General features: G+C 33.5%; 2 protein-coding genes across 3 annotated transcripts; one reads left to right on the forward strand and one right to left on the reverse strand.

Moving 5' to 3' along the window:
* The first annotated feature begins 1,695 nt into the window (after positions 1-1,695).
* Positions 1,696-4,289, forward strand: LOC112722461 (pectate lyase-like). Its single transcript, XM_025773485.3, has 4 exons — positions 1,696-1,953; positions 2,943-3,597; positions 3,678-3,920; positions 4,009-4,289. The coding sequence occupies exons 1-4, from the start codon at positions 1,775-1,777 to the stop codon at positions 4,225-4,227; spliced, it is 1,296 nt and encodes a 431-aa protein (XP_025629270.1). The 5' UTR covers positions 1,696-1,774; the 3' UTR covers positions 4,228-4,289.
* Positions 4,290-4,476: 187 nt separating this feature from the next.
* LOC112722460 (uncharacterized) lies at positions 4,477-14,005 on the reverse strand. 2 transcript variants are annotated; one of them, XM_025773483.3, is made up of 13 exons: positions 12,978-14,005; positions 12,706-12,862; positions 11,181-11,293; positions 10,993-11,094; positions 10,320-10,389; positions 9,760-9,815; positions 8,885-8,935; positions 8,517-8,621; positions 8,336-8,380; positions 8,138-8,237; positions 7,149-7,354; positions 6,441-6,527; positions 4,477-4,960 (listed from the first exon to the last, which is right to left on the reverse strand). In XM_025773483.3, the coding sequence occupies exons 1-13, from the start codon at positions 13,854-13,856 to the stop codon at positions 4,796-4,798; spliced, it is 2,136 nt and encodes a 711-aa protein (XP_025629268.1). In that variant the 5' UTR covers positions 13,857-14,005; the 3' UTR covers positions 4,477-4,795. The 2 variants fall into 2 exon arrangements, with proteins under 2 accessions (XP_025629268.1, XP_025629269.1); XM_025773484.3 differs by having other exon boundaries at positions 7,232-7,354; positions 12,978-14,001.
* Between the last annotated feature and the right edge of the window lie 2,991 nt (positions 14,006-16,996).

Raw genomic sequence — 16,996 nt, forward strand, 5'->3', positions numbered from 1 at the left:
AATTAATCGCGTTATAGTCACAACATGCACAATATCATTAGGGTTAATCCATTCAATCACTTCAGAAAATAAATTACACAACTTTAAAGCATTATTTACCAGATTTAAAGTGTCTATAGATTTCATAGAGCACAAATTTTTAGAACAATACACTAAAAAATTAATCAATATTTTTTGTCTTTGGTCTATTCAACCATCAGCCATGAGAGTGCATTCAGTTTCTCCCTAAGCACTCTTATTACTATCAACTAACATCTAATATTTTCCTTTAGGATTAGTCAATAAGTAGACTCATAAGTTATCATAAGAAGGATCCATATAACCAGATTCAATACCAGCAACACCATCCGGTATATTTTGAAAAATGGTGACATAATTACATTGAAAAAAATTCTACAATCCAAAAGCTACCTAACAAACCCGCTTATCAACCTCATGTATCGCTTCTTTATTTTGAAAAACACTTTTAATACTTGATTGAGCTCCTAGAATTGTTCTTGGTGCAAACATAAAAGAAATGACTTTGGCTTTCTTTTTTTTATCGTCTCCAAATACTTTTTTATTAGATGGTAGCAAACTTGAAGTACATTGTTATTCTTCTTTTTACGCTATTTCTTCATCAATTACATTCGTCATGTTATTATCACTATCTTCACTAAAGCTCACTTTTGTTACTCTAGATTTCTTTCAATAAGCTTTTCTTCTGTTTTTTTTTTCACATTATATGAAACTTTAGAACATCTTTAACGTCTCCAATTATGTTCGCCAAGTATTTTTTTATTTTGTAAATCTCACCTCCTCCAAAAATTTATAGACAAAATAAGTATTGGTATTGTGATTTTTTATTCATTATAAGCAACATATTTTTAAATTGGATATGTTCTTTCTTATATATTGAAAGAAGTTTATGACTCACTTTCGTTGAAATAAGAAAGATCAAGATTAATAACATAGTTAAAAATAGAAAAATTAGCAGCCAAATTATTATATTAAATAAGTAAATAATTATTTTATTTAATATATTAAATCACCTTAACAATATCATTAAATAAATAAAAAATATTAAAATTATCCATTAATTTTTTCCTCTTAAAAAATTTGAGTCCTTTAAAAAAGGTCTAACTTTGCCCTGACATTGCAAACGAAATATGTTTATAACTATTTTATATGTACCGCCAACTTGATAGATAATAAATAGAAAAACTATAATTCTTTTAGTACGTCTAAATTCATAATTTTTATATTTATTTTATTTATTTAAAATAAAAATCACAATGATTGAAACGGTTAGCTATGTCAAATACCGATAGAGTGGGCGAAAAGGTCTCATTCGCTGATAAAATCTTATTTAATCAATCTTATGCAGTCAAAATTTCACTGAAAAAAAAAATTAGGTGCAGAAAGCAAAGAGAGCAAAAGGAAATCGCTCAAAGCAAAGGCTTTCCAAGCTTTCCTCATAACTATTCATTTTTGGATTTTTTGATCTTATTTTAGATTCATATGGCTGATGTATACAATTTGGAGGATTCAATGCTTTTATTCCTACCGTGCCTAAAAGGCTTATAATCACGCAAATATAGATCATATGAACCGAAACCCACGCACCTACTTCTATTGTTGTTGTAAGAACCAATCTCAAAAGGATCTATATAGTAAGGCCAATAAAGAAGTACAAGTTAAACATTGAAAGCTAAATAAATTATCAATTGAGAAACAAAGGGAAATGCACAAAGGACATTGAAGAGAAAAGAGTTAAGGGGGAAAAATTGTTCTAATGGAAGGTAAAATGCTTATATTGGTGTTGTTATGTGTGTTCCCTACCTTAAATGCTAATATAGCTGAATTCGACCAAGTATGGATGGAGCGATCTATAGAAGCCAAAAAAGCAGCTCGCAAGGCTTTCAAGCCAAACCCTGAGGCAGTCACTGATGAATTCAATCAACATGTCAACAAGTATGTCTAACTATTTTGTCTCATTTTTTGTATGAATCACATACATGTAACGATAAATTATCTACAGCACTATATATAAATCAGAATTTCTCATAAATCATATGTTTGAGTTCAAGTTCAAGCTTGCATTAGTTTGTTATAATAATGCAACAAATTCTTTATTCGGTATAATACTTTCTTTTCTCTCCTCCCTTTTTCATTTTTATTTTTCTAAAATGGTTGCCACACTAAAAACATGTGCAAACATTTGGTGAGCTTATTTATTTCTCTTGTGATAGCATTCATGTCTTTGTTTTCGTCAAACATCATTTCTGTTATTAAAAAGTGGATTTGGATCATCTCCAATAGTTGTTTCATTGTGTTGACAATCAGAATTCTAACACTAAGGAGACTAGGATTAAAAATATAGTTAATATTACTTTTTTCTAAAAAAATCTATTACATTTTTAGCTTTTAACTTTTTAAATTTAACTTGTTTTAAAAATAAAATTAAATATACTTATACCAAAATTATGTTTAATAAACACTTAACTAAAAATAAATAATATATATATGAGCATGGTCTATGCGGGCCTCCCTAAGTTCCGTCACTGAAAACATGAACACTATCATCTATCATTTATTATTAAATGAGTGTAAATCATACCTGAACCCCATTGACTCAGCGAGCCATGGATATTGGATAGTGGATACATTGGATGAAAAATAAGTTACCTAGTATAATTTTTTGAAAGAATTATTCTGTCGTAATTAATATTAGGTAAAAATTCAGGTAAAGTAGACTTCACGTGAAGTTGATACTTGAGAGTTGTTAGATGAAATCATCTAACGGTTCTCAGGTATCAACTTCACGTGAAGTCGACTTTACCTGAGTTTTTACCTTAATATTATTGAATTGTGTCAAAAGAAATTGTGATAGTATGTTATTTTAAACCTTTGTGTGTGTAGTGAGAATGTTTTGCACATGATAATAAATTGTTATGGAGCAGGGTCCTTAAAGGTTCCAATAAAACGAGAAGGGGTTTATCCGCCAAATACAAAGGTCCATGTATGGCTACAAATCCCATTGACCGTTGCTGGAGATGTGACCCCAATTGGGAGAAAAACCGCCAACGGTTAGCAGACTGTGCTATTGGTTTCGGCCATGGCACGACGGGCGGCAAAGGTGGCAAAATCTACGTTGTCAATGATCCCTCAGATCATGATCTCCTCAACCCGAAACCTGGGACTCTGCGATTCGCAGTGATTCAGAAGGAGCCATTGTGGATCATTTTTAAACATGACATGACCATCAAGCTTAGTAGTGAGCTTATAGTCACTAGTCACAAGACCATAGATGCACGTGGTGCCAATGTTCACATTGCCAATGGTGCCCAAATGACGCTACAGTTTGTGAAGAACATAATCGTTCATGGACTGCATATTCACGGCATCAGGAAACATGCCGGCGGCATGATAAGAGACTCGGTCGACCACTTTGGAATCCGCACTGAGAGCGATGGGGATGGGCTTTCATTGTTTGGAGCTACAAACATTTGGATTGATCATGTTTCTCTGTCAAATTGTGATGATGGACTTATTGATGCCGTTGCTGGATCAACAGCTATTACCATATCCAACTGCCACATGACTCGCCATAATGATGTAAATTACATCATCACTTTCTGTTACATCCTTTTTCTGCAGAAATATTGTTATATGCTTACATGTATTGTGTCATGCAGGTTATATTACTTGGTGCAAGTGATGCCTACTCAGGAGATCAAATCATGCAAGTAACATTGGCATTCAACCATTTTGGGCAAGGATTGGTGCAGAGGATGCCAAGGTGCAGATGGGGTTTCTTCCATATTGTCAACAATGACTACACTCACTGGCTTATGTATGCCGTCGGTGGTAGCCAACATCCCACCATCGTCAGCCAGGGCAACCGATTTATCGCACCTCCAAACCCAGCTGCAAAAGAGGTATATAAAGTGAAGAATTATTTGTTTCCATGTGAATATTCAAATTGCAAATAAGAAAACTATAACATTGCTGTGCTTGGTGATTTAGGTTACCAAGAGGGATTATGCTCCTCAAAGTGTGTGGAAAAATTGGAATTGGAGATCAGAGGGTGACTTAATGCTGAATGGAGCCTTCTTTGTTGAGTCTGGGACGAAGGTTACAAATTTTCCCAAATCAGGAGGTATTACTGCAAAGCCTGGGAGTTTCACATCAAGTCTCACTCGCTTTGCAGGTCCTCTCAAATGTGTAGTACACAAGCCATGCTGAGCAAAGTATCAGATCAGAGTTCTTGTGCTTATTTAGTGTTTTCTATTTTTCATTTATTTTCTCTTCCATTTTCCCTTTGATCATAATATAGGATTAGAGGAGAACAAGTTAAAGTGAGAGTTGTACATGTAAGTTAGAGCAAGCCTGTTATCTCTAGGCATGGAAGCACTTAGCAATCCATATATCAGTGTTCATATTGTAAAGAGTTCGATTTAATAATAGCAAGTATTCCTAATATATTCATCTATCTTCATCCAAGAAATATTTTCACTTTTTTTTTTCAATATATAAATATCAAATACGATACAATGTATAAGAAATGAAAGCCTAATATACAAAGGTACCGGAGTGACCTATCAGATTCAGATATATGTATACTTCGTATCAGCATTCTGATAAAAGTTTACAACATCATTCACAAAAAACTGACGCTGGGAAAACGTTCTTTTTCCAGCCAACCAACATATCAACTTTTCTTCTTACACAGTTACATGGACTTAGTCCAATAATAAGGTATAAATTCAATATGTTGTGCATGAATCATACTTGGTAAGCCAAAAATTCTGAATCAGTCCTCCTCCAAACTGAGTCCACCAATCCGATGCCGTCGTCTGTCAAAAACAGCTTTGAAAGACTCACGTTCAGCACGGATTTGTTCTTGAAATATGCTGCCCTTCTTCGGCTCCCTGCTATTATGGGTTAGGCTCTCCTCTTCATGCAATGGATTTGACTTCTGTACAAAACCAAAAACCCAAACCAAAAACTTAGTTGATATATATATATTCCAATCCTAGCAAGAAAAGGGGGGAAACGGATACTCAATTTCAAAGTGAGTAAACAGAATTCCATACTTGATCTCATATATATATATATATATATATATATATATATATATATATTTTCAGCAAATAGAATTCTTAACAAATTCTTAAACTTGGGTTTCTGATTATCTTTAGTGCTAGGGTGAAGCTAAGCACACACCCAATTTAAATAATGACATACCCTTTATTTTGTATGGACAAAAACATCCCTTACTGTTTTATTTTATTCCCTCTAACTCTTTTCTTTTGATTCAGAAAAATAGAATATCAAAAACTAAAAATTGAAGCACAGAAGTTGCCTAACAACAAGAAGGCATCAATAAACAACACAATCCTACCAAAAACAAAACAAAAGCACAGCACTACAGATAAGCATAAAATAGCAAATCCTAGACAAACAACCAGACAGAAGCATATCACAGAGGGAGTCCCGATATTGAGGTCTCATGTCAAGCGCAGACCAATTCTATCCTCATCATCCTGCCACTGCAAGGAATTCCAGCCGACATGCACATGTTAAAAACACTCCCAGAAGGCAGACCCCCCCCCCCCTCTTCTCTTATCTTTTAAACAACCTTACTCTCCTGCCCTCCTAAATTTTTAATCGATCACCTAAAGTTAGGACTTTGAAACCATCCTTACATCAACATTCCACTCCATGGAAACTGTGTTCATATTTCATACAATTCTCTTGTTTTTTCCCCTACCACCGGGATCCCACTCCAACACCACCCCATCAACCCCCATCCACGTCAAACCCCACCCTCATCCACCCCCACCCTACCTCCACCTTGCCTCTCATCTGTCACCTCACCAGCACCTCTTCTCTCACCCCACCAGCACCTCTTCTCTCACCCACATAAAATATTTTTAATTAAAGAAACGGATTCGAGGAAGTAGAAGGGGACCGAGTTAGAGAGGGAGAAGGCGACTGAGAAGGAGACGGATTTGCAAGTAGTGATGACCAGCAACAGTGGAGGCAACTACAGAGGGTGGAGATGTGACGATAATGCCGTTTATGCTCTGCGTCTTCATTTACAAAAAGCTTCCAAGAGAGAAATAGTTAGTGGGGGGAAAAAATAATATTTTTGTCCATACACAAAGGGTGTGTCATTAGTTAAATTGGGTGTGTGCTTATCTTCACCCTTAGTGTTATCATTTTTAAGATTTTGTTAAGGGAAAATATGAAAATGGGTAACTGAAGTGTAAAACACGAAAAATAAAAGCAAAAACCAAACAAAGCCTTAACTTTGTTGTAAAGAAAAGTAGGAAAATGGAAGTAGAAAACCGTGAAACCGAATATGTTGCACAGATATCAGAAAACACTGAATAGAAAGGAAAATCAAAGAACAGTAGTGAAATGAAAATGAAGATACAAAGCAAGAAACTAACCAGGTTGTATCCAGCACCAGGTCCAATCACTAAAGACAAACCATTTAACTTCCTTGCAGCTCCTATTGAGAACCCTGACTTGCCAGCCTGAAATGATAATTCAAGGCACAAGGGTGGGGGTGCTGAGATTAAGGAAACACGTACAATGGAAAAGCCTCAAAAGCTGTACCACTGTTATTGTTGTGGCCATATTTCGAACTTATATATAAATAATTGCAATATGTGCGACTCCCCTTTCTCAGAGACCTCAAGGGTAAAAATGAATCATGATAACAAAGCAGAAACCAAGGATGGGAATAAAACATGTATGTATAAATATAGAAAACAGAAAACTACAGAGATATTTTCTTTCCTGTGTACTTGATGTCATGGTTTAATCCCTGCACCATCCCCCTTCCCCTACCTCCTATTCAACCCAAAAAGAAAACCGGAAAAGAAAATATGCATTTTTTTGCTACAAAAGTATGAAACTAGAACAGTCTTCAAATGGAACTTCAAAGGGCCTGTTTGGTTTAAGAAAACATTTTCTGTTTTCATTTTCAGTGCTTTTTGTTTCTAAAATTTTGTGAAGAAAAAACAGTGAAACACTAAGATCCTATTTTTTGTTTCACTTCCTATTTTCACCTTTTCCTAAAATTAGAAAACATAAACACAATCCGAACAGGCCCAAGCTTTCAAATGTATCAAACATGATCATACGTATCATACCTGATCACCCCAATGTACAGATTTTCGTTCCTTGCCATATTGATGAATTAACCCAGATAGAGCATTAATATTGCCCCTCATACCTTCAGTTTGATCAGTGTCATCTTCACCAAAATCTTCTGACCATTTGCTTTTGCCCAATTCCCTGACTTCTGTTGGATGCTCCCCTTCAGCATCCCCTCCCTTCACATCCTCCTTAATTGAACCTATATTTTAAAGGGCTAACAACAATGAAAAGACATGCTAGACAAACAAGAAAAAGCATCCCATAAAACTTTACTCAAAACATTATGAAGATATTATGAAGTATAGCACAGAGAGTCATCAATATTGAAGAGGTGATACACCAGAAATCCTATTTACTATGCAATAAACCTCCATTATATATAATACAGTTTAAGATCCAAATCCAGGGAACAAAAAGTGATAATAAGAGAACTAAAGCAATTGTTTTTGGATGAAACATAGAGCCATGTAACCCAACCTAGTGAGATAAACCTGGTTTGCTTGTCATCATAGAAGATAACAACAGCAATATTTGTTTACTTCAATTAAAATAAATAAGAAAAGAAAGCAACCAAACAAAAAATTATGAATCTAATTTCCTTGAACTATGATTATGATGACTCGTTGCATAAAAATCTGTATTTAGTCAACAGTCTTCAGAAATTCTATATTACTCCCTTAAGTATATTGACTTTGCAATCAGACCAAGTCAAGCCAATGAAAATGGATTAACAGATACCAACTGGACTCAAATATTAGCCTGAATACTAATTTTTCAAGTTCCAAGTTAAACACTGGCATTCTTTTTTAGTTATTTATTGATAATTTAAAATAACTCTATGCTAGCATAAACTTTTACAACATTATAGAAGGAACCCAGCTACACTATGGTTGGGTAAGACTGATCCAATGCACCTAAAAAATGACACTAATAGCATAGGTGAAATACAACCATAAAACGGTAATGGGCTAAAGGACACTACTTGTGTCATCCCTGACAAGAGGGTCAACAACTTTCTCGGCTTCTCTTCCTTGTGCTGCAGGCAAAGCATCTCCAATATCATCTTCCATATCCATGTCTACCTGGAATATATGACATACGAACCAGTCACTCCAGAGTGTTATGTGAAAGAAGTTGGGATAGGCTTGCAAGATAAAATATATCAAGAAGTTACAAATACCTCCTGAATTCTACTTTCCTTTAGATCATCTCCATGAAATAATGACTGGGAAGCCAGTAAGAGACACAGTGAAGACAAAAGTAAGAAGCAATGAATAAAAAAAAAAAAAAAAGTTAACACCAGTATTGTTATGGCCTATAATCCCAAAACTTCAACCCAAATAATACTAAATACACCAAACCTTGACATCAAGCTGCAAATACAAGGAAGGAGCCTCTTCCCACTGCCTAGACATCTTTTCTATGTCTTCCTGTGTAAATCCATGGACATTCCTTGCTGCACAACCCTGAGTATAGGGAGAAAAGTGTAAAACACAGAACAAAGAAATTTGCGCAGATGGCCTAGTCAATGATTGATCAGCAACAAAACAGGCAAAACAAGAGAATCCATTATCTAAATGGCTAATCCCAAATTCTGAAAGGGCAAAAGGAAAGATGAAAATTCTTCTCTACCATTGAGCCACCAAACAAATATTACAATCATTAGTCCATTGAAACCCAGAAGCAAAACAAAATGATATTCAGTGTTGGAAAGAACAACTAAACTCACCACAGGATCCTTGTAAGTTGCCTCTAAAATGTACACTTCATAGCCCGACCTCTGAAAAGATGAGGAAATAATATGAAAAAAGGAAACATATTGAAGCAACAGATATTGGGCACCTGCTATTTAATTTGTAGATTTATTTAGGGAAAAAATAAGTATTAATGATCATAACAGTTGATCAGTCACTGGCATTCAAGCATGCAATTCAAATGACCAAATCTTTTAATTCAGAAAAATGATAGCTTGAACTTCAGTTGCAAGCACCTCACTTCATAATGAGCAAGTGATACACAAGAAGTAGCACCATCCCTCCCAATTAAATAGAACTTTTTGCAGAAATCCATTGCATTCAGTGCACTAGACTAAACATTTTTTGACATGTCAATATTTAATATGAGTAAACTACTATAGTTATGGAAGATTAACTATAATGAATAAAAACATCTCAATAATTTATTGTCCTATGCACCTAAGTTTATGCAAGAATCCCTTTGTTAACATTTAGATATCAATCTTCCATGGCATCCTTATGCATAAAATGGGTATACAAAGTCTGGAATTAAACCAGATAAACAACATGAGAGTGTTCAGAACATATAGAGGATTTTCAACTATTCAGCTTGGTTGTTCACAATTAATAATACTATTTGTATAAACTAGTTCTCCCTCAACTTTATCTACTGTTTCACATAAAAATCATAATGAGAATTAAGAAATCTTATAAACACAAGGCACATGAAACATGTCTTTGCCTAAACCACTTCATCACCTATTTTTGAGGGGAAATTGAAAGATTGGAAAGAGTATTACATAAAAATTTTGGGTCGTCTTGAGCACACATTGCAGATGTTGCGAGAAAGAAAGAATTAAGGATATACCTTTGCAGTTGCCCAAAATTGAGCAAAATCAGCAACCCGCAGATTGCGGTCATCCACTAAGACGAGGCACAAATACCACCAAGAAAAGGGTCAATTGTCGAACAAAACTGCATCTGTAGTTAGTGAACAAATAGGCAGTGCATGGGCACTGCATCTCTATTGAATCTAAAACGAAACTAGATCATTAAACTTATCACATTCCACAGCAAGCCAGAACAGACTACCTGACCACTTTGTCTTCTATGCTTAAAACTTTTGTAATTCACCTAAATACTTCCGTTTTATTCCTTTCAGTTTCCTTAAGAAGTCATTATTATTTAGGAGAAGTTCAAATAAATTCATTCTCTGGAAGATATTAAGTCTAAGTCAGCACTTAGTGCAATGCAGTCAAGACAAAATATACAAAGACATTGTCACAGAAATGAGTGCGGAACTTACAACACAATGCAGAATTTTCAAACAAGACTATAATTATGACATATAATTATATTAAAACCATTAAATGTGGAATCATTTGTTTAAAGAGTAGCTTCAATACATAATTTTTCTTTTATGCATACCAATGACAAATGTGAAAGATCCCTCCTCAACAGTTTTCTTGAATGCTTTCAACATGCTTGACCGATAAGCCTGCAATTACGGAAAATAGAAGGAAAATGTCGATCTGGTAAATAAGTCCTTGTCAAGTCAACTGGTATTCACAGAGGACTTGAACAGAAGTCATCTATGACAAACAAGTGTAGAATGTTGTAGACTACAAATATACTGAGATTTTCTATCACGATTAAGAAACATATGTAAAGATTACAACAACCACTAAGCCCTGTCAGTAGATGGGATTGATTATATGGATAACATGACACCACAAAATGATTTTTATTGATGAGAAGTATCTAAAATAAAGGAATGAAAGAAAAAGAAAAAATTCTCCTGCAACAAGGCTGCCATGGCCTAATTCTCAATTTGCAACCATATTACATCCAAGGTTAGCTCAATTTGTGGTGTAAAAAGTTAAGTTTCACTGTCCAGTGCATACCAATTCTGTCAAAGAATGTCAAACATAGCATCTCTGTCCCGCACAGGACAAGCTCCACAGCCCCCCAACCAACACACAAAAAAACCCAACCCAAGCTAACCCAACCCAAAGAAGAAGAAGCAATCATTTCACCAGCACTTCAACAAAAGTCATGTTCTAAGAATGAATGTGAAATGTCCATGAAATGAAACAGCTACCTCTTCCATTTCAGGTTCATAACAATACTCCATGACCTTCTTTGTTGCCAGTTTCTTGCTTCTGCCGGAACTTGAAGACTTTGAAGTATCACTATCCTCAACCTGTTTAAAAAAAAAGTGTTGATACAGTCTCCATCAGACCTAATCAAAACAAACATAGGAAGGACAGTGTGTGTGTAAGCACAAACCTTTTCAACCTCAGTCATGAAATAATCATCCATTGAATGAATCCGTGGAGCATCACCACCATTTTCAACCTCAAGATCACGCAACATCTTTGCTAAATAGCTCTTACCACTACCTGAAAGGGCACCAACACACAGCAAAGATATCAACAGAAGGACCTATCGAAATCACATGTAAAATGGCCATGAAATTCAGTGCCCAGGGCCAAAAAGAAGCATAAAATTCTGTTCATAGGCAAAGAAGATGCAAAAGGAGAAGCTTTCATGAAGATCAGCAACAGAAATACTCTGGAAATGACTAACACTTTTACCTTCCACTAAATCAAAAACTTATAAGATCCATCACTAAGGCTTGGTTTGGTAAAGCTTTTACTTTCTTTTTAAAGTAGCTTACGAAAACTGTCTTTTAAAAGACAGCTTTTTAAGAGCTGCAGCACTTGCATTTGGTAAAATCAAATTAAAAATGACTTTTAATAAGCACAAGCACCACAATTGTGTTTGGTATAACAGCTTTTAAAACTTAAAAAAATTATAATAAACACGTTTATAATGAAGAATAATTTCTTTTTTTAAATTCTTTAAAATTTCATATAATATTTTAAAATAAAATAATTTTAAATATTTATGAATCAAATTTCATGAATCAATAATTGAATCAATTGAAACTTTATTTTGATACTAACTCAAATTTTAGAGACTAATAGTTTAAATATTTACTTGATTTACTCTCTGTACTAATATATATAGAGTTATCATTAGTCAATAATAAAATTTGTATGTAATTCAATGTTAGTACTAGGTACGTCCATTACCCACCTATATATATTGTGGCTCACCTTTACGGATCACAAAAAATGGGACACATATCTCTAATAAACTACTCTTATGATTATATATCTATATTTACATATGTATATACATGTTATTATAATTTTGACTAATGTTCATGTAGGGAAAATTTTATGATTGGTTTTCATAAACCAAGTCAACCTCTTCACGCTTCAAAGAACAGAAAAAAAAACAAACATAATAGATCTACTAAAAAAATACAAAAACAACACACAAAAAAATAATATAAATAGATAGAAGTTTATACCTAATATGTGATAGAGATGTATGTGTTGAAATTTATGAAGATTAGGTTGGTAAATAAAAAATATATGAAGACTGTGTTAGAATTTGTGAAGGTTAGGATGAGAAGTTAGAAATATACGAGGATTTCCGGGAAAATAAATAAAATTTGGTAAGCACAAGACAAGACAGCTTTAAAAAGCTCCCGCTTAGGTGCTTTCAAAAGCACCCCTAACTTTTAAAACCGCAAGCACAAGCACTTGGACTTTTAATTTACCAAACGCAAAATGAGGTGATTGTAAAAGCACAAGCACCTCTTGGAAAAGCTTTACCAAACAAGCCTAGGAGGCTTTCATAAAAATAGCAATTCAATAAATAAAGATATTTTTCATGAACTTTTCCAATCCAAAATAAGCAAATGCTAAACAATCAATGATACACCATCATGAAAACACACCTGGAAGACCTCGAAGGATGATCACAAAATGATCAGGACGGGAAGCTCGATGTGGATGCATAAACAAGTGTGACGCATCAGTGACTTTAGGTTTATCAGCAGGCAATTGCTTTAGTGAAAAAGGTTGAGCATCCCCCAAGAACCGCCTAGATGGTTCCTGCTCATAATGCAAGTCAAAACTAAAAACCTGGCGCATACTACAACCCCCCCCCCCCCCCCCCCAAAAAAAAAATCTGTAACTTGTTTATTCAATCATGAAGCATGAAGCATACCTCAGGAGGAAAACTAGTGGAAAATTCTGGAACTTGTTTATTCTGAAAATAAGGCCGGGGCAACGCATGAGCTTCAGGAACCTGTGAATACGATGAGGGAGAGGGAGCCACAGAAGCAGGGGAACTTCCATGAACAGGAAAAAGAAACCCCGGTTTCTTGGGTGGGGAAAAGTAAGAAGCATTCAACTGCAAAGAATGATTAATAGGCGGATCAGCTGGAGGAAGAGGAGGCGGCGGAGAAGAAGGAAGAGGAGGCTGGCCCCTGAAGAATCTGGATGCTTCCCCATGAGCCACATTATCAGAATGGGCATAAGGGTAAGGGTACTGCACAACTCTCCCATTCAATTGACCCTGATTCCCTTCGAGATTTCGAAAATCATGAGGTGGTGGCGGAGGAGTGTGAGCCTGGTAATGGTAGCTACCGCTAGAAGAATCGTGAGCATAAGAACCGTTACTGAATTGACCGTTTTGCGGAAAATTTGGGAACCCGTTTTGGTGAACATGTGTAGTGTAGTTACTGTGGTTGCGAAGCTCTTCGGGTGGTTGTTGGTGGTGCTGCTGCTGCGAAGCTAGGGCAACACCGTGATCGCGAATCAGCTTGAGCCTTCGCTCATCTTCCAAGAAATTGGAGTGAGGATCATCGATTCTCTGTCTCTTGAAGGTTCTGTCGGAGTCGGGGGGCCAATAAGAGGGCGCGTGGGGAGGTGGTGGCTGGAACGGTGGCGCGTGAAGTGGTGGAGGGTGGGTGTAATAGGAGGAAGTGGGTGGAGGAGGGGGGCAGAAGGGGAAGTGTGGGATGAAGCAAGAAGGGCAAACATTGGGTTGGATTGGTCTGTGGTTCAGGTTAGGGTTAGGGTTAGGATACCATTGACGGTCCATGGTTGTTAGCAGACGATGGAAAGTAAGAGGCCTAATAACAATTAAGGCAATGGAAACTGGAAAGACTGATTCTTTTCGGAGAAGAAGGGGGCAACATCACTCACCGCCACCTGCGATGCGTCCCGTCCAATAATTTCTATATCTCGGCTTATTATTATTATTATTATTATTATTATTATTATTATTATTATTATTATTATTATAAAAAAAAATAAGATAACTGCTACACATATAAGTTTTTTTGGTACATGAATAAGAATTTATTTGGGTGAACTTTTAAAAAAATATTTTTTTTCAAGTTATCTTATTTTAAAAGATCTTATAAAAAAGTAAAAATAATTTTATGTTTGGTATCTTATACAAAAAGATCTTTTTATCTATCAATTATGATCTTGTTTGGGTACGCTTATAAGAAAAGATCTTTTTTCGAGTTATCTTTTTTTAAAAGATCTTATAGAAAAGTAAAAGTAATTTTATATTTGCATATCTCATTTAAAAAAAGATCTTTTTATTTATTAATTATGTTTGGGTATAACAATATAAAAGTACTTTTTTGTTTATTTATTACATGAAAAACATCTTTTTTTTTTAGAAAAAAATTCTTTTAAAAAAAAGATGTAAATTACAACTTCTCAAAAAATATGTTTTTTTATTTTTCTAGTGCTTTTACTTTTATTATTAGAAATTTGCCAAACACGTTAAAAAAAGATCTTTTTTCATTAAAAAAAATATTTTTTTTTATCAAAATAATGACACCCAAACAAGCACTATATTTGGGTATAATATATAAAAATATTTTTTTTATTTATTTATTATATAAAAATATTTTTTTTAAAGAAAAAATCTTTAAAAAAAAAATATAAATTACAACTTTTCAAAAAAGATATTTTTTTATTTTTTAGTGCTTTTACTTTTACTACTAGAAATTTGCCAAACACGCTAAAAAAAAGATCTTTTTCCATTGAAAAAAGATTTTTTTTATCAAAAAAATGGCGCCCAAATAAGTACTAAATACTAACCCAACAAAATTCACTTGCATAACGTGCATGTGAAATCACGTTCCTCTTTGTATCCCGCGTTCCTCTTCCTCCTCCTAAATTTTTTGAAAATTTAGCTGTCGAGGGTATATTTGATGCAAATCGAAAACTTTTGGGACAAAATTGAAATAAAATAAAATTTAGGGGTATTTTTGAAACTTTTGCCAAATTTTCGGGACAAAAAATATATTTTATCCGAGGGTAAAAAGAGTAAAACAAAAAGAAATTTGACAAGATAAAACAAAAAAGAAAAAGAATCAGAGAAAAAGGAGAAGATGCTGATGATGATAAAAAAAAAAAAGAAGTAGTAGAAGATGAGGAAGAGGAAGAAGGAGAGTTTTGAATTATTTAAAACTTATCAGCACACATACACCAAAAATTATTAAACAATACACTCAAATATCTTCGTGTTATACCCAAATTTACTGCAAATACAGAAAAATATTTCCTCTAATACTGCATTTTTTTCTTCTTCTTTTTTTCCTTATTTCTTTCTTTCTTTTAGTTGAATGAATATAAGTTCATCATCTTCCAAGTAAATTTCCAGTATTATGTATTTCTTCATCTTCTTTGTTTGATTTTTTTTATTTTTATTCTTGTTAAAATAATAAAACAAGAAGAAACTTGAGAAAATAAAACAAGAAAAAAAGATGAATAAGAAAAAAGAAGAAGAAGAAGAAGAAGATGACGATGATGATAATGATGATGAGTTTTAAATTATGCAGAACTTATCAGCAAATATACATAGAAAATTCTTAAATAATACACCCAAATATCTTCGTATTACATCCAAATATCTTCGTGTTACATCCAAATTTGCTGCAAATACAGAAAAATATTTTTTTAATGCAGAACTTTTATATTACATTCAATTCAAGTCATTAACGATGAACAACAATTTTCACAAACAAAAACAACATTATTTACCTACAGAATCATAAACTACTAACGAAAACTGATGATAGAGGAGAAGGAGGAAAATGAAGGAGGAGAAGAAATTCCGATGAAAAAAGAAGGAGAAAGAGGAGGATGAGAAGGAGGTGGTATTGGTGACGACGATAACGAAAGAAGAAAAATAATGAAGAGAAGAAGAAGAACGTTCAGTAACGACACAAAGAAGAACGTGTGCGCGTGAATATAAATGACTTGTAACGACTTGTTTGGAAAAATCGCTTATATGTGGAGAATAATACAAAGAATTAATAGGTTGTTGACTTTTTGACCAGCCAATATTTAAGTTTTTGAATATTTGAAAATACATGTAAATTTCTGATTTTCTCAAAATTTAGACACATTAATCTTGCATATATAGGAGAGTTTTTAAAATTGAACAAATTAGATTCAGAAATCGATGTATCCAAATTTTAAAGATGTCAGAAACTTAAATGTATTTTCAAATTTTAAAAAATTTAAATATTTATTAATCACAAAATCAAAGATCAATTTGTCATTATTATTATTATTATTATTAGAGTTTAGCTATAGCTAACATGTAGGATATAGTTATTAAATTTTTATTTTAATAATTAATGATAATTAAAATTTTATATTTTTTATATAAAAATAATTAATAACTTTAAATGTCTTTTATATTAACTAGACACTTATTATTTGACAAGACAATTATTAAATACAAGTTAGCATTTTCTAATGATGTTGCCTATAATTAAAATATTAAAAAATACTAATTTAACTAGAAAAAATTATCCAACAACAAACAGCTTCATTTTTGTGAAAAAAAAAAAAAAATTAGAAAGGAAGATGATAATAGAAAAAACATTTTTAATTACATATTGCAACGGTTGATTGTTAACGAAATAAATTCTCATAATGATCTTTGAGATTCATGCAATTATTTAAAATTATCTTTAAGATCCAAAATTTTTTATAATAGTCCTTCAGATAGAACTTTGAGTACCATCATAATTTCTGTTACATTTTCGATGCTGAGTTAGCTGTCGGAGTATTAATATGACCATCTTTTACCACGCTAAACATTCTCAATGGCTAGATGACGTTGATTCATTTCAATTTGGTCCTTCACTCAATTAATAACCTTAATCCCAAATGTGCAGAATTTTTTCAGTATTTTTTATGATCTTC

The sequence above is a fragment of the Arachis hypogaea genome, chromosome 11 (genome assembly GCF_003086295.3).
Source record: "Arachis hypogaea cultivar Tifrunner chromosome 11, arahy.Tifrunner.gnm2.J5K5, whole genome shotgun sequence".
Lineage (NCBI taxonomy): Eukaryota > Viridiplantae > Streptophyta > Magnoliopsida > Fabales > Fabaceae > Arachis > Arachis hypogaea.